At 44.9% G+C, this 20,025-nt stretch overlaps 1 protein-coding gene across 1 annotated transcript in view; it reads left to right on the forward strand.

The window, feature by feature from the left end:
* The window catches only part of CACNA2D3 (calcium voltage-gated channel auxiliary subunit alpha2delta 3), a 488,288-nt gene that overhangs the window by 325,356 nt on the left and 142,907 nt on the right, over window positions 1-20,025 (forward strand). Inside the window, exons 20-23 of the mRNA XM_034658484.1 lie at window positions 1,270-1,363; window positions 4,566-4,661; window positions 10,670-10,791; window positions 13,390-13,470. Coding sequence (XP_034514375.1) covers window positions 1,270-1,363; window positions 4,566-4,661; window positions 10,670-10,791; window positions 13,390-13,470 — 393 coding nt within the window. The remainder of the gene's footprint in view (window positions 1-1,269; window positions 1,364-4,565; window positions 4,662-10,669; window positions 10,792-13,389; window positions 13,471-20,025) is intronic.

Raw genomic sequence — 20,025 nt, forward strand, 5'->3', positions numbered from 1 at the left:
GCATAGGCTCTGATAGAGAAAAGATCAGATGAACATCACATAAGCCTAGTTTTTCATTTCCTTTGACTGTCTGAATGGCATATGGAAAAAACAAAGGTATACAGATAATATAAAAAATGTATATTTATCATCCAGCTTTATCAAATCTTAATATTTTGCCATATTGCCTTTAGGTACTTTTCAAGGTATGAAACATTACAGATAATGTTGAAGCCCCTCAGTCCCCCTGTGCAGTCCCATTTGCCTCCCAAAAAGAATCACCCCGACCCCGAATTGGGTCCTCACCTTCCAGGGATCTATATTATTACTCTCTCTCTATAGGTGTCTGTAAACAGAATGTACCATTATTTTCATTATTTTGCATATTAACATTCATATATGGTATTCTATATTATCTATGGTATAACATGTGTATTGCTCTACAACTTGCGTTTCACTCATTACATTTTGAGATTTACGTGTGTTGATCATTTACCTCTAATGCATTTATTAGACTCACTACACAGTACCCCACTACATAACTATGTCTCAGTGTATCCATTGTCCCCCTGATGATAGCTCGTTTCCAGTGTTTGCTTCTATAGCAAAGTGCCACCACCTTGTGGGCCACCAGCCAAGGGGAGGACTGGCTGACCATAGGTGATAATTAATGGGCCCCTCTGCAGAGTGACTGGAGGGCTCCAAGATGCTTCTGCTGGACTCACGATATCCCCCTGACTCCTTAGCCTCTTCCCCAGAGATCCCTCAAGAGTCCCTTAGGATAGGGACAGATTTCCCACTTTAAATTGGAAAAATAAAACATAAAATCAAAACCTTCTAAATGGAGAGAATCACAAAATAAAGAGTCCCGAGGGTGTATAGTTATGACGTCCCTCCCCTTCTTACAAACGACGTGGAGCAGGGCCCTGAAGAATTGCAGATTATGACAGAGGACAGAAGTGGGGATGAACAGAGCACATTTCTAAGGCAGGCTGGTCTGTGGTAGGAACTAGTCGATGAGAAGAGAAAACAGAAAACTGAAGAGGGACACACATGAGACTCTCCGTTTGCCATCATCTCACTCGAACGCTTTGGGGGCCCCTGTGTCGCTGGCATATCAGGTGTCAGAACTGTTCCGTATTTTCGGCTGGTGGGAGGTAAATGAATAAAGTGATACACTGTGGGAGAAAGTAGCCTGCAGTTACTAGGAAGTGAGTGAGGCGAGCACCTCTTGTGCTCCCACCGGGACGCCAGCCACAGCCATCTCCTCAAGTCTGCCCCTCCCAATAGGTGACAAAGAATTGATTCAAGAAGTCCTATTTGATGCCGTGGTGAGCGCTCCCATCGAAGCCTATTGGACCAGTCTCGCCCTCAACAAATCTGAGTAAGTGGTTGCACGTGTCCCCCTTTCATGGTCATTTCCCCACAAGCCGTCCGAAATATGGTTATGGTTTAAAGAACTAAACTGTTTTAGGAGCTTGGTGTTAAAGTGCTTTAATTTTCCCCAAAGCTCCAGACCACAAGAGCTCGAGTAGATTAGCGGCTCGGGCTTGGGTGGCAAGCTCCTGGGTTTGACATATAATTTGAGTTTTAGCGTTACATGAAATTTGGTGTGCTGAGGTGGGGGGCACTTCCGAGGGAGCGGCAGGCAGAAGGAGCGCTTAGCTTCTTGCTCTGCCATGGCTGCCTTTGTTCACAGTCTGGAGGGGACTTGGGATCTGGGCCAGGCTGGGTTGCAAGTAGGACGGGGAGGTGAGAGCTTCGTTTCATGAGGGTGTCAGGCTATAACCCTGTGGTTTTATTTCTGGAGTGGAGGATGCAGAGAGGGGGCTGGGCAATGGTCGTTGTTGTCGAAGGCTTCAGCAGCTTCTTAATATTATTATTTTACTAACTTAAGTAGGTTATTAAAGATTAAAAATAGGAAGCAAAAACATTCCTTTCCCCTTATACCTGCATGCCATACATTATTTGGTTCTCTTTCCTTTTCTGTTCTTTATTAGCTCCATTCCTTCCTTCACCTTCCCTTTTGTATATTCTTTTCTTTCCTATCTATCATTCATTCCGTTCTCATTTTCATTCATTCATTCATTCATTCATTCACTCATCAGATACTGATTGCGTGTCTATTATGTGCTGTGCACTGGACTAGGTGTTGGTGAAATGGAACTAACTCAATCAGACATAGTCCTTGCCATCATGGTATCTGTGGTGTGTATTGTGCCAGATTATTAAGAATTATGATAACTGGGGAGCCTGGGTGGCACAGCGGTTAAGCATCTGCCTTCGGCTCAGGGCGTGATCCCGGCGTTGTGGGATCGAGCCCCACATCAGGCTCCTCTGCTATAAGCCTGCTTCTTCCTCTCCCACTCCCCCTGCTTGTGTTCCCTCCTCACTGGCTGTCTCTATCTCTGTCAAATAAATAAATAAATAAAATCTTTAAAAAAAAAAAAAAGAATTGTGATAACTACTTCGAAAGAAGTGTAAGGACTTGTAGAGTGTGACAAGACCTAGAGTGGAGATAGAAGACAGAAGGTTTTTCTGGGCAGAAGCTACTTCAGGGGTTAGGGAGCTCTACGGAAAATGGAACAGCATATGCAAAGGTCCTGAGGTACAATAGTATTTGACACATTTGAGGAATTTAAAGAAGGCCAAACATAGAAATATGAAACATAGAAGGTAGAGTGGAAGATGTTGGGAGATGAGGCTGTAGAGGAGCCAGATGACTCGGGCCCTTGGGAGTCAGGTGAGGGATTTTGGATTCTGTACTATGAGTATTAGAAAGTCATTGAACAATTTTAAGAAGAACATTTTAAGATTTTAAGATGGATATGATCATATTTGCATTTTTAAAGAATATCCTTCTGCTGTGTGAAGAATAGAGTTTCATGGTGTAAGAACAATAATAAAGTCTCCTACAGCATTCCAAGGTATTTGCCACTTGGACCAAGGCAGTGGCACGAGAGAAAAGATCCTCTTGTGGCATGCTTCAAAAGTGAGACCCCACCCCAGCCCCGGATTTGATGATGGGTCTGCTGAGTGGGGGGAGGACGGCTGAGCTGTCAAGGATCATTCTCAGGTTTACAACACAAATGCCTGTATAGACAGTGGTGTCATTTCCTAGGACAGGAGACAAAGAAAGAAGACCAGGTTTGGGATGTCCAGGCATGTCCAGAGTTCTCTTCTAGATGTTTCGAGCTCAAGTCTCCCAAGTGGAGATGGAAGGTAGGCAGTTTGATCCAGGAGTCTGGAACCCCAAAGAGAGATTACCACTCTCATTATACTTGGGGATGTCCTTGGACTGCTTACCTATAGGGTTCTTATTCCCTGGGAAGGTTGGGGAAGAGTCAGAACCTATCCTGCAATTGCATTGTCTGGTGGATGTGGAAATGTTTCTTTTAAGCTCTCGTGAAACTCAAAATCCTGTGCAAAGATTGCTGATTCACTCCTAACACATGCTAAAGATTTCCAAAATGGTAGCTTGCTTTGTAGTCCACATCTGTAACTGATTGGGCAGCCTGGCTTTCCCATTTGGGTAGGCTGCAAGCAGAAACAAATGCATAGTGTTGGTTTTTATTCACCCCTTAAATACTTAAAGGTAGTATTGGCCAGTTTGATGACCATCAAAGATCAAGTAACCAAATTATCTTATATTGAAGATGACAACGATAGTGCTTTGAATCAAATTGCTACTAGCATTCAGGGAAGGGAAGCAAATTCAAGAAACAGTATTTTCTTCATATTTTTATTGTAGAAATGAGATTACATATTTGTGGAGAAAGACCACTGGCTTTTTGTGAAGAGATAGGCATTGTGAATATCCTGAACATGCTCGAACATAAAATTTGCCTTGAAAGATGAAAAAAATACCTGCAGTGAATTTTAAGATAAGTTTTCTTTGCCAAGGCCATTCTTAGGGGTCCTGTGCATGCTATTCTGCAGGGCCATTTGAAGAAACCATTTTTTTTTTACTCATCTCTTTGGGGATGGCAGTAAGAAGAAGGCCTATGCTCTGGTAGAAGTTATAAGATGGTGACTTCAAATGGTGTAGAATTCAAGTCCCACACATTTGTAGGCTGTAGGACACTGCAGGCTTGATTCAGTGGCTCAGTTGCTGTTGTCAGTAATGACGGATTCCACTAATAAGAATGGATTTGGTAGGTCAGTGCGAAAAGCTACCTCTAAGGATTTTCTTCCTCTCCTACACGTCATTCCCATTCCAGTCTGCTCTTCTGAATTTGCACCCAGAACCCTGGGATAAGGTGTGTTTATTTAGCATGGGGGTGCATTCTCTCATGGTGCTTTGGAGTTCTCAGAACTCAATGGAGTTCTTAGTTTTTCTTGCAAGAATTACCACAGAACTTTCGGAAGGGGTGAGTTTGCATTCTGTGTTTGGTGCCTGCATGCATCTGTGTGTGTGTGTGTGTGTGTGTGTGTGTGTGTGTGTGTGTGTGTTTCTATAATTTCTTTTAAAACTTCAGGTTTCAAAACTGCTATTTCATAAAACATTCCATGAGTCTTAAAATGCAAAAGCCATTATCTGCTTACTGTCTGAAAGCATCCCCCTGTTGTCTGCTGCTGTGTTTCAGGAATTCTGACAAGGGCGTGGAGGTTGCCTTCCTCGGCACTCGTACTGGCCTCTCGAGGATCAACCTGTTTGTTGGGGCTGAACAGCTCACCAATCAGTAAGTAGGAAGGCTCCTCTGCCGGGGCCCCGGGAGCCCCTGGAAAGGGAAATTCAAAGGGATGCTTGAGTTTCTTGATTCTACGACCGGTAGAAATGAAATTCAGGCCACCCCGGGCCTGCTGACATTGTTCCCCTCTGTTCTACCACGGGGGCCCCAGCGTGTGTGTTCACCTGCCTGTTGGCCTTTCCACAACCCTTTGTTCTTCACGCTTGCTGGCCTCTGTCCACCGTCCTGGAGTCCTCTCCCGCGCTGGTGAGTCATTGCAGAATCTGGCGATGGTGCGGCTGCTGGGGGAGCAGCCAGAAGGAGGACGCCTGACGAATGGCTCCAGGGCATTCAGCTGCTCCGCAGCTCTGCAGAGGAATTCCTGCCTGTCCAAGAATCAGTGTTTCAAGTCTGTTGTTTATTTGTTTGTGTATGCTTTAATAAACCTCGGTGCCTCTGCGCTGAGCCTGAGGGCCTGCAGAGCCCCACACCCCACAGTGGGCAGGCTGGTGGTACTTGGGTTTGACAATGTTGCCTTGTGCTTCCAAAGAGACCCAGATGGACAGTGGGCAGGGCGTCCCCGAGTCCAGTACCCAGAGGCCCTTGAAACCACTGCTCAGCCTCTGTGTCTTCGTAGAGCAATAGGGTCTTACCGCTTCAAACTGGTGTTGGAGCAGAGCTGGAGGGAGCCTGGGAAGTCTTTTCTGACCCCGTTAATGTTTCTCAGTTTGGGTTTTGTTTTGTTTTGTTTTTTTCTCTGAAGTAAGAGGCATTTTTAGGACAGGGATAAATCTAGTCTGAGATTCAGAAAGTTCACCAAGTATGTGTGGGAGGGTTCAGACGTTACCGTAGGACCTCACACACCCTGACCTACGGATACTTAGGGGTGAATAACCAAGCCACAGGCTGGCCACCAGTCTGAAAGGGGTTGGCCCCATGGAGACCCAAGGAGGAGATACCCCTGTCCCAGCAAGCCACGTTCAGCCGTGCTCTTGCCTCTTAGATGAGGCCCCACCTCCAACCATATGATATGAAACCAAGTCTGGTAAATGGGATATCAATAGATTTTTAGATGGTTTGTGACCTGGCTTTTAATTCCCACTCAAGGACTGTTTCTCAGCATCTCAAATTTGTCATTTAGGAAGTTGGCTACAGTTGTGACTTGCTTTTTCATAAGCCCTCTTCAGCCCTTTTACCCTGCCCAATTGTTTTTTCAGAGGGCAAGTTCCTAGAAAGACTAGAAGTGTCAAGATATATATTACCTTCCCCTTTTGGGACCTAGAGAGATAGAAGGAGACACAGAAATGACTTTCTCGTGCTCAAGAGAAAGGCTGTTGTTTGTCTTGAGATTAAAACAGACAAACCAGAAGAACAATCACAACAACAAAACAGTGCACCTTGTAGTGTGTCCTATAGGTCACACTCAGGACAGCTGGGGGAGCACCTGGCCCGGCCCACTGGTTTGCATCTGAGAAATGGCTGTGGTGATCTCCCTGGGTTCTTGTGAGGATCCAAAAACCTATGGATGTAAAACCATGTTGAGAAGCTAAAAATATCTGCAGATATATGTTAGCTCTGCTCCCTGTGACACTACTGTGACCCAGAGTGAGTAGCCATTGGATATCTGGATGGATGAGATGATTCTTCTGTCTTCAAGAAACTTATACCATTGATTCACGTGGAGGCATTTTGTGGCATATCGTGCCTCTATATATTCATGTATATTCATGTGGAAACTCAATAGAATTGAGTTCTGTTGTCTTAGGGTCTTGTACCTACCGCGTTCAAGCAAATGGCACTTTTTTTTTTTTAAAGATTTATTTGAGAGAGAGAGAGAGTGCCAGCTCTGGTGGGGAACACAGTGTGAGAGAGAGAGAGAGAATCTCAAGCAGACTCCCGACTGAGCAAGGAGCCCACCCGCCACTGGGGTCATCTCACAACCCTAAGATCATGAACTGAGCCAAAATCAAGAGTTGGACAGTTAACCAACTGTGCCACCCAAATGGCAAATGGCATTTGTTAAGACCAACTATTCAGATACACTCTTAGCCAGGGCTAGAAAGCCTTTTGATTTTCTGTGTTTTCAAAGAAGGCGTACAAGGAAGAGTGCAGGGTGCTGGGACGAGGACTCAAGAATATGTATGAGCGTCAGCCTCCTACACGGCTATTCCATCTCCCATCACCACCACCTGCTTTTAGAAAAACACTGATTCTAGTTCATGGCCTCTGTACCTGCCACGTCAGCCGTGAATCTGCACCTTCAGCCTGGCCTCTTGGAGCATGTGTAGCACACATCCAGGAACAGCAGTGTCAGCTTCTGCAGGGTGGTTCTGCTCCCCCCAGAGGTCTGGGTCTAAGAACCAAAGAAGCTCCTGAGCGCTAAGAACCCCATGTATGTGTGGGAGCCATTTTCCGTTTACATACCGTGTTATAGAACTCTGATAGAATCCTGGTAAGTGTAACTTTATTCGTCCCATCTTGTAGATGAGTATAAGTGGGGCTCAGAGACTCAGTGACTGACCCGAGTAACTCACCCAAGGTCATCCAGCAGTGCCTAAAACCTAGCCCAACACCACAACAGCCCCTCGTATCCAGAAACAGGCTTTCATCTTCCCCAGAAAGATCTGTCTTCCTGAAGAACATTTTCAGAGATGCTGTACGATCTGCTCTCTCTGGCTGCTTGCTTCTGAATCACCACTTGGTAGTTGTCAGGAACCCACAAGTTTTCCCCGGCAACCAGACCCTCTGCTACTCACGCCCACGCCAGCGGAGACCAGGCAACGGAGGCTCCCGCTTGCGTGCCAGGGGCGAGCCCGGTCTGGTCCCGGGCAGCAGGCGCTGGGCACTCAGTGATGCAGTGATCTGAGCCTATCACCTGCTCTCCTCAAATGTCCCCGTCGGTCTAAGCTATGATCCCACCTTCCAGGACTGGAAAAGGGCCCCCCGCAGCACCGTTAACTGCTGAATGAGGAAGGTGCCTCTCCCCCGTGGTTATGTGCATCCCACCACTGAACAGGACCATCACAAGGGAAAATGCATGGTTGTGCCGGGGCGCAGTGTGAGGGGCAGCTGTCCCTTCCACCTCCGGCTGGGCAGCAGAGTCTCCTTCACACACCTGTCCCAGTCAGGTTTATGAAGAATCTGCTGTCTAAAGAAAACAGAAAATCCAGAAAGTTACATTTCAGTATTTGTGAGCCCTTATTACCCCTGAATAGATCAGTGCCAGGAGGAGCTTGTCCGTGACCCCAAGCCTGGGACTCCGTGCGCCTGCACTCTGAATAACTCAGAGGTCTGTGTGCCACCCCGGTCCCACTCATGACTCCACGGTTGGCCTTCTGGATGACAGCAGAGAGCCTTTACGTGTGATCATGGCCACATGGATGAGGAAATGTGAAAGAATTGAGAAATACTGTTTAGAAAAGATAGAGCACACGGCTTTGAATACTTGAGGAGATTGCATCAGAATACAAGATTTGACTTATTATGATCATGAAGCAACGATGAAGGCCTGATGAGTGCCAGGCCCTGGAAACGTCAAGAAAAATAAGGTCTCTGCCCTTAGAGAGGAATTAGGACATAGTAGTGTAAGTTAAAAGGTGGCGTATTTCCCTAAGAACTTTAAGGGTGGCCTTCAATGGTATGGGTTTCCTCTAGGAGTGAGCTTTGCATCTTACGAAGAGATCAAGGGATCACTGGTTGGCCACACCCTAAGACTACAGAATGCTTTCCCGAATTAGAAGGCCGTTCAAGTAATTTCTAAGAACTACCTAATTGTGACTTAGCATGTACATTCAATCATGCTATAACAATGTAGAATATTTGAGTATTTCTCTCCATCGTCTGTGTGATCTAACTCCACGCTGCAAACTGCTGGATAGAAATGGTGCCATCTCTGGTTCAATGAGTGACCTTTTCCCTGCATACACATTGTCCCCTGATTGCTCTCCCTTCCTGCAAGCCCTCTGCAGACCGTGGACTAGCCGGGCAGTTGCTTCCTCCCCTGCGTCCTGCTGCATCAGCCAAGATGAGGCACTCGGGCGCTAGAGAGTAAACATGATTCTTTGGAGTTAAGTGAAGCCAGCAAACCCTCATTGGAACTTCAGGAGGCGTAAGGCTCTGTGGCAGGAACCAAAACGGGAACAAAAGCTCCTTTCCTCATAGACCCCAGGAGGCTTGGGACAGGGACATGACATAGTGCAGAAGAGGCCAAGGAAGAAGGCTGTGTGACAGACCACGGCTGTGGGCCCCAGTATGGGGCAGGGGCTGGCTCATGTCTCTGTGCATTTGTGTGGTAGGTAGGATATGATTTTGAAAGGAAGAGATGGGGAAGAGAATGCATGTAGGCTTCGGGGTAGAGAGAAGCACTGTGGGCAGTGGGTGGGAGGCTGGGCAGGGTGAGGGATTTACAGAGAGGGCCAGAGCCGTCCTGTTGTCTGGAGAGTAGGTCAGGGAGGAAGGAAGGGAGCAAGGCTCTCTACATGGCCAACTGCTACCTCTGTTACACTTTCCCTAAGAAGAGTAAAAATCTACTTAATAAGTTGGTCTTCCCAAGGGTATGTGATCATGTGTGAATTGTAAGGCAAGACAGAGCTTTCTGACTTCCTTTGTCTTCGGATATGATTTCTGGAAGTTTTGTTTGTTTGCTTGCTTTAGATGCTAAGATAATCAGTTCACTAGATGTACTAGGAAAAATCATTTCTCCCACTGGGAGTCTGCCTGCTGGAGTTCTACAGAATATTTGAGTAATCTGGGGTGCACAGTGTTATACAGGTTTTCTCTGCACTGGGAAAGGCAGGCTGGGGTTCTGGAAGCCAACACCATTTTTACCCAACAAAGGTGGGTGGCACTGGTATCTGGCTTTTCCTTGCTGAGTGGTGCCAGGATCCTCCTCCTGCCCCCCCCCTTCCTTCTCTTCCCCCTCCACATCCTCCCCTCCCTCCCTCCTCTATTCCTCCTCCTCCCCCTTCCCCTCCCTCATTTTCAGGTGTGCGGCATGATGGTTTGGGTTACATATACAGTGAGATGATTACCACAGTAGGTGACTTAACGTCTCTCATCTCATATAGATACAATAAAAAGAACAGGAGAAGAATCCTCCTTGTGATGAGAACTCTTAGGATTTAGTCTCCTCACGGCTTGACTGTGGGTCCTGCAGCAGTGTCAGCTGCCGCCCCCGTGTGGCACATGACAGCCTCAGGACTGACCCACCCTATCCCTGGAACCTTGTACCTTCTCACCACCTTCTTCCGAGTCCCCTTGCCCCCACTCCCTGCCTCTGGTGGCCACAAGTCTGATCTCTTTTTCTGAGTTTGGTGGTGTTTTTTTGTGTTTGTTTGTTTGTTTGTTTTTGTTTCTGTGTGTTCAGCTTCTGCATGTAAGTGAGATCATACAGTATTTGTCTTTCTGTGTCTAATTATTTCACTAAATTCTTCCAAGTTCCATCCATGTTGTTGAAAATGGTAGAACTTTCCATTTTCATGGCTGAATAATATTCCATTGTGTGTATAGATACCAGCATTTCTCTTTCCATCTGCCCATCTGTGGACACTTAGGCTGTCTCCCCATCTTGGCTGTTGTAAATAATGCTGCGATAAGAGCAAATATCGTTTTGAGTTAGTATTCTCATTTCCTTTGCATATATGCCCAGCAGTGGAATGGCTGGATCAGATGGTAGTCTTATTTTTAATTTTTTGAGGATCCGCCATACTGTTTCCCACAGTGGCTGCTCCAATTTCCATTCCCACCAGCGGGGCTAGAGGGTTCCCTTTTCTCCACACCCTCGCCAACACTTGCTGTCTCTTGTTTCTTTGATGGTAGCCATCCTAACAGGTGTGAGGTGACATCTCACTGTGCTTTTGATTTGCATGTCCCTGACGACTAGCGATGTTGAACATCTTTTCATGTACCCGCTGGCCATTTCTATGTCTTTTTTGGAAAACTGTCTATTCAGATACATTGCTCATTTTTAAATTGGATTATTTGCAGGTTTTTGACGTGTTCCTATTCCTTTCCATTTCAAGGGACTTCCTGAAAGCTGGAGACAAGGAGAACATTTTTAATGCAGACCATTTCCCTCTCTGGTACCGAAGAGCTGCTGAGCAGATTCCTGGGAGTTTCGTCTACTCCATCCCATTCAGCACAGGTGGGTATCCTTGTTGGAGGTGGGAGTCTGTCTGTCTGGTCCTGCTGACCCAGGTGTTGCATGCAGAGTGTAGGCAAGCCGTCTGAATGCTGAAGAGAGGCAAGTTCTGTCTTAAGAGCCAATGCTGAATATTGGCCAAGCAATGAACCATCGACCTGTTCCATAAGTATAAAGGCCCCAAGTAAAATGAAGCTTTTGCTTAACTTAAGTGTGCAAGGAGCATTTCAGGAAGCAGGACTGGTATTTTTTACTGTGTGGAATTTGAATACAAACTTCTCAGTAGATTTTTTTTTTTTTAATGTTGTCATGGCCCCACTTAGAGAAAATTAAGGCAGGCATAATGTCTTTGCCAGAACTTTCAGTGAGTCACACTATTTTGGAGGCCCACAATTCCCCTATCAGAAACTAAACGGATTCAAACCACATGCAGGAGTGAAGGCTAAGATATTGTGTAGCCTTGTGCTCTCCTGACAGAAGGTTACAGTGACCAAGGAAAACACATAGCCAGTGATTTTTCAAGTCCTAAGATTTTATATTACAAAAATAATTAGTTACCTCCCTCCGACAAAGAACTGAACACCATCTTATTTCAGCCAGGTTTAGAAGCAAAACAAACTGAAAACAGTTTTTAATTGCCCTTGGCTTTTTCTTGTCTCACATAGCTGATATTTTTTGGTGCCCATTTTATGTAAGACTCTGACTATGCATCGTAGCAACTTCAGAGGTGAATAAGACCTAGTTCCATAAGCTTGGATTGCTCTGGACAGTGCGGACTATACTTATGCTTTATCTTAGAGCCTCTCAGCTTAGTGTTTTGCAAGCTTTTCTAAATCAACCCTAATGGAGGTTCTCTAATGCTTGGTGTCAAAGCCCCCTCCCTGATTCTTAGCATTGCTCATTTCCATGGATGAAGACATCTTCAGAAAGAGCACTTTCAAAATTTGCAGGAGACATATTGACAAGAGTTGTCTAATAATTAGGTGAGTGGGCTCATTAGGAAGAGGGTCATTAATGAAGCCATTCAAGGAAAGGTCAGATATTATTGTAGAAATTCTCTGAGCAGGTGGAATTTTAGAGATTATCACTTAGTTTCTTTTCAGAACTGAGATTCTTGGAGTCTACTCCTCTGTGCCCACACACATACACATATGTGTTCTCATGTACGGATGTCCAGGTGACTAGAGGTCTTTATGTTTGTTTATATAACACTTTATTGCCCAAAATATCGACTGAGAGACAATGATTCTCATCCAGCTGCAAACCTATCCATGTCTTCTTTTTATCATGCGGTGTCACAATACTTTCTCTTTCTTGATCTTCTAAGAAAAAAATAGAACTTGGCTTGCTAGATTAGGACTGGAAGCATCAAGTTATCCTTTTCTGACAGGATGAATCTTGCTCCAAGCCAGACAGGGAAAAAGAGAAGTGGGAAGTAAAAGTTGTGAGCGATCGGCCCTTGTGTAGGTTTGCTTTGTGACTCTTCACCATTTTCCCTACAAAGACTTATGTCTGAAAAAAAAAAAAAACAGATTCTGGTTAATTGAGACTGTTGTAGAATTGGTTTTTGGCACGTGGGGTTTTCACTGAACTTTCAATGAAATCCTATAATGAAAAGGAATTTACCTTGTTCATGGTCAAGTTAAGGATGACTTAATATCTTAGGAGATTTCATTCTCCCTTTGGATTCGGCTAAGCTGTTCAACATCACCAAGTTCGAGTGTGGTGGTGGGGCTCTCCCTCATTTTTTCTACCGTGTATTGATTACCGGTACACATTGGAAAAGAAACTGGTCTTTGTTACTGCTTAGACTTGAGCCAGGAGAAAATTCTCAATTGCTTCGGTCATAAATGTATTCAGATTCAGGTCTGCCTTCTCCCTGTTTCCCAATTCAACTGGATTCCATTCCTTGAACACCTTTTATAAGGCAAGCACTGTACTAACAATTATTAACCTAAGGGGTTTGAAACTTCTGCTCAGTGTCTTTTAATTCATGGGTATTGGAATCACTGTTAGTAATTGAGAATCTCTTAATAGTAGTGCCATATTGTTACCGCATTAATTAGAGTTTGGAGGGAGGATTGCATTCTGAGTCTATCCCTGATTACAATGGTTTTGCGAAGAAAAACTGGGCTTGAAATTAGAATTTTATAAATCAGTGAAGTCATAACCAACAAATCACAGCTGTAATTCCCAATGTGTGAAACAATTTCAAAACCTTATCTCATGTAGCTCTCCATGGCTGTATTCAGAGAGGCAATGTAAATATGATCGCTGACACGAGTAAACGCTGTAATTAGTAACCACAAATCACAAAAAGAGGTGTTCCCTCCAATGGTGCTTAATAATTTTGATGTGAAGAGCTTGGACTCCCCCCAACCTAGTGTGGTGGTGAGAACTAGTGCACTGATTCCTTCAACTGAAAGGACTATCCACACAGCACCTATGGCCTCGCAGAGTTGGCGTACTCTGGGTTCTGGGAACCAAGCACCAGCACCAGCACCAGCTGCTGAATCGGTGACTGTAGGCCAGTACAATTATTCTCTTAACCTGTGTGCATAACTCCCTGTATTTTTGTTCTGATGGTTTCTCTTCTTTCAGGAATAGTCAACAAAAGCAACGTGGTGACAGCGAGTACCTCCATCCAGCTCCTGGATGAACGGAAATCTCCTGTGGTGGCAGGTAAAGGATGGATTTTAATCAATTAATATAAATAAGCATGGCATCCATTCATCTGGCCAATCAGCTACTTCTCTGCGGCATGTTTGTGCTTCACAAAGTAAGTTTTGAAAGGAAAAGAAAATTAAAAATTACTTCTTCCTTAGCTTAGTGTCATCTTCGCCAATTAAAGATTCTGACAGCTGGTTATATTGGACGTAACAACAGAAATCTTTCCCAGTACTCTTCTTCTTAAACCCTGAGCCGGTAAGAAACTGTCTGTACACGCAGAGGAGAATTTCTTGAATGTAGGCAGCATGCTCATTTAAAGTAAGCTCCAGATCTCCCACCGCTGCATCATTGGGATAACAGTGGGCATTCTAGGAAAGCGTGGGTTTGTTTTGGGCGCACACGAGCTGAAATGTGCCTTCTGTGGACAGCCTGAGATTTTCCACCCCTCTTATCCTGCTGAGGAATTAGAGTTAGATGTATCTGCAGATGCCAGATTTGGGACCAGGAGAAAGCCAAAACATTTCATGATGGAGAGTCTTGAATTGTCCAAGAAATCCTGTCTCTGGATTTTGCCATCTCTCTGTCTCAAGGGTGGCGGTAGTTATCTGTGGTAGTGGGGGCCTTTCATTGCTGGTATTTGGCCTAAAGGGTCTGAAACTGCCACAAGTGTTCCTTGGGGGACAGCTGCTGACAAAAATGGAGTCTATAAGTCTGTCTGGCACATCGTCTATTTCTGTTATTTTTGGAGCCATTGGTTGATGGATGGGCAAGACCCTGCAAGCACCATCCTGATATTGGTTAGATTTACCAAAGGGAATTGTTCTGGTTCCAGGCAGCCTCCCTCAATAAGTTGTACGGTAGGTGGACTTTGAACATCAACTGTTGTGTCTTTGCACACTGTGAATATTTGTGGGAAGGAATGAAAATGGAGCAGACGTGTTTGAAGTGGTTGTTCTCCGGCTGGGAAACACTGGTCTCCTTTCCCCACTTAATTTCTGACTTAGCCTATACATAATAATTGTATTAGCAGGGATTGAAAGATCTGGGGAGCATTGCCCTGGCTATTCTTGGCTTGTTGGTTATGGCAAGGAACGCTGTCTTATGTTTCTGAGCTGTAGATCCCCTTGAACTAGGCAGACCTTAACTAATCAGCCAGGAGATAAGGACACCGAGGATTCACGGCAGCTGTCTACGAATTTTGTCACCTAGCATCTCATGTTCCTTGAAGAAAGTAGGAGATGGGATCATTTAACTCAGTAGGGCTTACTTTTGCTCAAAGGAGGTCAGCCTTCCTTACCCCTAGCGTTACCCTGCCAGCTAGTTCTGCAGGCATGTTATCTCCTTGGAGTGGGGCCACTCCAGCAGCAGCTGTCAAAGACATGGTCTGACCAAAGCAACTGTCCATCTGTTTGGAATTTTCTGAAAACCATTTTCCTTAGGTTTCTCATTCAGTCATCACGAAGGCTGTTCTGTGTCGGCCGTAAGATCACTGTGCCCGTCCCAGCCACCCCTGACCAAGCTTGCAAACCAAGCTGAAATGTTTCCAAATGCCTATTATTTTGTAAATGCCTGTTGAGCTGAGTGTGGGTGAAATGTGGACTCAGCCTGGGTACCGTGTATCCAGTGTGGAGGAGAATGTGAGTTTTCCAAATGGTTTGCTGATCTATACTGGTCTGCTGTGGAGTGACACGGCTGGCCAGAGACCACAGGCAGGTCATGAGACATGGTTTGGCCAACCGTGAGTGGGTGGAAGAGACCTCCTCCTGTTTACTGCTACTTAGTGTGGATCAACTGGTCCCCATCTTCAGAAGATAATTACAGAGCAAGACAAAGAAGGTTATATGAGGAACTGTATTTAGTACTTACCTTTCAAAACTCTTCAAAAGAGTGTGTTTGGTAGATATAAGTGAAACAGATTTGATCAGTCTGCTCTTGAAGGCCGCCAGGGATGAGGCACCATGAAGGCAATGACCTCGAGAGGACCCTTGTGTCTTCAAAAGCAGAGCGGCCGCTCCAGCTCTCCCCACAAATTGCGTTGACTCTGACTCACCCATCATGTCACTGTGTGATTAGCTTCGGTAACTTTCTTCTGTGTATTTTCCTCAAGTTAAGTAGACATTGTTTACTACTCTAAAATAAAAAAGGTCATTTTAATTGGGGAAGAAGCCTTGTTTTGGCAAGTGAAAATGAATATGTGAGCAGGCCTGTCCCCCACCAGGGTGCCTCCAACAGCAGATGGAACACAGCCAACTGGCAGTAATTTGGGGTTTCAATGAAATCCTTGTGTTAAATTGAAATGTCTCTGGAAGGAAAGGTGTACAACTTTGCAAATAACGATCAAGGATGACTTTGAAAGGCTGTGCTGCTCTCAGGCCTGATCTGGTGTTCTCATGTTCATTGGCTATGTGTGTCTGTTTGGGAAAGAAAGAGTTTCTTGCTTTGTTTTGTTTTGTTTTTGCTTTATTCTCTTTTTTTTTCCTTTCGTTCTTTTTTTTTTCTTGTTGTCTTTTTTAAACAAAAACATTTAGATACTCATCTGTCAATGACATCTTTGAAGAAAGGGCAGTCAAACTGGGCAGGATTCCATTTGTGCGTCAGCCTTGGTGCATAAATGGGTCCCATCCATCTTCTTGGCCTATGACATTGCTTACAGTCCTTCTCTTGAGGGACCTGCCAACTTTCCAGCTGCCACTAGTGTGCTGAATTTTCTTAATTGCTTTCCCACTGCAAAGGAAGAAGTGGTAGGACTTTCTCTTTGGCCTCCCAAGTCTTTCCAGAGCCCTGGAGCCTTCTGTGCATGTCAGGCCCCTCATCCATTTTTCTGTTGTTGTTAGGAGTGCAAATCTCGGACTGTAAAGTCCACATAGGTTTGTCACTCCCTCTGTCACTAGCTAAATGTGCGGTCTTGGGTCTCTGAAGGTCTATCTAAAGTAAGATTTGGATCATTACCTCCCTCACCTTACTCTGGCTTGATTTGGGGATAAAATGAGAAAACAAATAAAATACTGGAATATGAAGAAGTATAAATATATCCATTTTGATCTTCAAGTAGGCAGCATATTCATTCACTCATTTATTCACTATCTATTTCCTGACCCCCCCCCCTTCTTTTACCAGGCACTCTAAATATACTCCAGTAACAACCAGGCTCCACGATGACATTCCCTCCTTCCCCTACACACCGTAAAATAGTTATTTTTAAAGCCATGTCCACACAGAGCAGGTGAATAGAAAAGCTGGACAATTATCTAGAAGGTCTTGAAGGTCAAAGACTTTGTTCTTTTCCTCTCCTGTTGCTCAGAACAGAGCCCTGTAGAGTACCTGGGGCATAGTGGAGTGATCCTCAATAAGAATTCTAGAAAATGAATTGAATTTATAAAAACCTGTTTTGCCCTCGCTTAGTTATTATTGACTTGAGTTCCATAAATTACGTAGATCATGGTGTTAATTCTCTACTCTGCTCTTAATGGGGAGACTGGGCCCTATTGACCATAGTCACGGACCCTGCTTCTACCATGCAAGGATGGAAATGACATGGAGAGAAAAGAAATGCACAGAGGGAAGAACTGAATCACCAGGGAAGGTGGAACTGTGCAGGGAACTTCTCCCCTACTTGGATGGTTTGTCCTAGCCCCCTGTTCTCCTTCTGGACTCGCTCTGTCAAATACACAATACAGCATCTCAGTTTTCTCTAAAGAAGTTCAGATTTCGAGATTTTTAAAATAACAGATAATAAATTCTGATTTTTTTATTGCGTTTGCCTTACAATGTACATTTGAGCATATCAAAATCTAGAAGCTCTTCTTCAAGTGTTCCAGTTTGATTTCTTAAATAAAATTTAAAATCTCTCCAAAGGCAAGGACGGTCCCAATTATCTTTATATTCCCAGTGCTAAGCACAAAGGTTGACATGTGGTAAATTTGTCAAAAATAGTGGCAGAATAAATAACTCAAGGAAGACGGGCTTCATTTTCCCCTGTCGTATGTAGGTACATCAGTGCAAATTGTGCTGTCCAGACAAAGGGAACACAGTATTTGACGAAAACTCTAAGAGGTGCGGTCAGCAGCTACAACTCCAATCCATGCTCTAGTAATCTGATACAGGCCACTATGGATATTTTAAGGAATAGAAAAGCCAGTTAGTGCCCCCTCCTAATGGCAGCTGTGCCAGCCCAGTAGTTATCTCTACATCAGTAAATGTCTTTTCTGAGGTTTGATTATTGAAGTGATGCTTAGAATAGCTAATCTGATCAACAGCAGGGGGGGGAAAAAAGCAGGTAAGAGACCATAGAGGCATTGTTTTCCTACAGAAAGTTTTTTAAAACAGATTTTTTTGAGGTGTGACTTACATACTAAAAATTCACCTATGTAAAGCCTAAGATTTAATTATTTTTAGTGCATTGGGGGGAGCTCTGATCTGCCAGTCTGTTTCTTTGCAAGAAACACGTTAAAAAACAAAACAAGACACTTTAATTCCATTCATTGGGGGGGATTTGAAAATGGGATGATGTGGTCTCATTTGCATAATTCTAGGCAGTACAATGAACGAGAATGATTGATGTTAGGACAGAAGATCTCATTTTATCCAGCTACTTAGGAAAGAGATGAACATTGTGGGCCACTAGCCATTGTCAGGTATGTGATATTTAAACTGAGTGTACTATTTAATAGGAACTCTTCATTGAAAATGGGTGAATAACGTTTGGCAAGATGCTATAGGCAAATAATCAGGTTAATAATATTCCTCTGGCAGCATTTCACATATGTGGGGTATATGAGTTAACTACTATGGCAGGAATTACGTGTTAGGTCTGCGTCACTAAACTTCTAGTTTGCCAGGTCTGAGCAAGGAGGGTTTCGTCTTCACAGAAATGAATACTTACCCATCAGATCTCAATCAGGGGCAATCCCCTCCCACCCAGGGGACATTTGATAGCAGGTAGAAACATTTTTGTCCCAACCGGCCAAGAGGGGGATGCTACTGGCATCTAGTGGATAGAGGTCAGGGATGCCGTGGAACATTCTATAAGACACAGGACAGCCCCTGACAATGGTAAAGAATTACCTGGCCCCAAGTGTCAGTAGGGGAGAGCTTGAGAAATGACAGGCAAACTTCAATTTGTAGCTCTTTCAAATTCAAATTCAAATTCAAAATGTTTTCTCTTATAGGCTCATTTATAAAAAGATCTTTACCATTTCTTCATTTTGTAAGTAGGTTATTCAATGAATGTGTATCTCTCACGTACTGTGGACATAGTGCTGGGGGTAGAGCTGGGAACAAGCACCCTCGAGGTCGGCGTCTGGGGGGATTGTTGGTTGATACAATAAGAGGGCACTGTTGACATGCCGTCGTCCCTGGAGGCTGGGGTGACAGCCTCCCAGTGAAGAATCCTTCCACCCAAATGCCACAGCACTCCCTGAAAACACTGAGTAAGACCAAGATGCTGCCCACGGCGAGTTCTGTTTGTGTGGGAGATACAGACAACAGACACGTATTGCATGAATGGGAGAAAAGGAGGGAGGAGGAGGGGGGGGCCCAGAGTAGTAAATGCTCTATAAATAATAGACCGGGATCGGGCACCTGGTGGCTCAGTGGGTAAAGCTTCTGCCTTCTGCTCAGGTCATGATCCCAGGGTCCTGGGATCGAGTCCCGCATCGGTCTCCCTGCTCAGTGGGGAGTTTGCCTCTCCCTCTCCCTCTCCCTCTGCCCCTCCCCACTGCTTGTGCCCTCACTCTCTCTCAAATGAATAAATTTTAAGAACCTTAAGAAGAAAAGAAGAGAAAACAGGCCAAGATGAAGACATGAGATGATGTTGGCAGTGGCAAAGGCAGGGACGCGTGCTCATCTCCACACATGTATGTTTGGCTGTGCGGCGGGGGCCATGCTTCTCCAGACTGGGGAGTGGGGCAGGTCAGGGAAGGCCTGACAGGAGCAGAGTTCTAAATGGTGAGATGCAGCCATCATGCCAAGATCTGCGGGAAGGGCATTCCAGGCAGACCGAACGAGTTTCTCCAAGAATCTTGAATGAGTTCCCTCATACATGTTGTAGCCACATTCCAGGTGGGTACTGGGAGACACAGACCAGGATCTCAGGTTTCAGGGGTATTTAGTAGGATCTTCAAGCAGGGCTGACAGGCAGGTGGGCAGATGACCCAGGGAGAGCTGGGGCACCCCAGGCAGGTCTTCGTTCTAAACGTCAGCTATGAGGTAAGGCTTTTTATGTGTTTGGCATTTGGTTTTCTCTTCTTTAAGCTGACAAAGAGAGCAATGCAGGGGCGACAGGAGGGCTAAGCCGGGATGACTGACAACAGCAAACGTCATAGAAATGGGTTAATGGTGGAGCTGCCAATTATACTGCATTTCAAGTCGCCACATAGAACAGCTGCTCCGCATACCACCGTAGGCAGGGATGGGGGCACGGTAAGGATTCCTGCTCCAGGAATAAAAATAGCCCAGCATTTTGAGAAACTGGATCCTGTGTGCTAACTCCCCAGGATACTCACTGCCAAGAGTCACTGTCCTTTTATAAACCTTATCAAAAGCTCCAGCATGTCCTCCACCCAAAAA

This window comes from Ailuropoda melanoleuca, chromosome 4 (assembly GCF_002007445.2).
Source record: "Ailuropoda melanoleuca isolate Jingjing chromosome 4, ASM200744v2, whole genome shotgun sequence".
In the NCBI taxonomy this organism is placed as follows: Eukaryota; Metazoa; Chordata; class Mammalia; order Carnivora; family Ursidae; genus Ailuropoda; species Ailuropoda melanoleuca.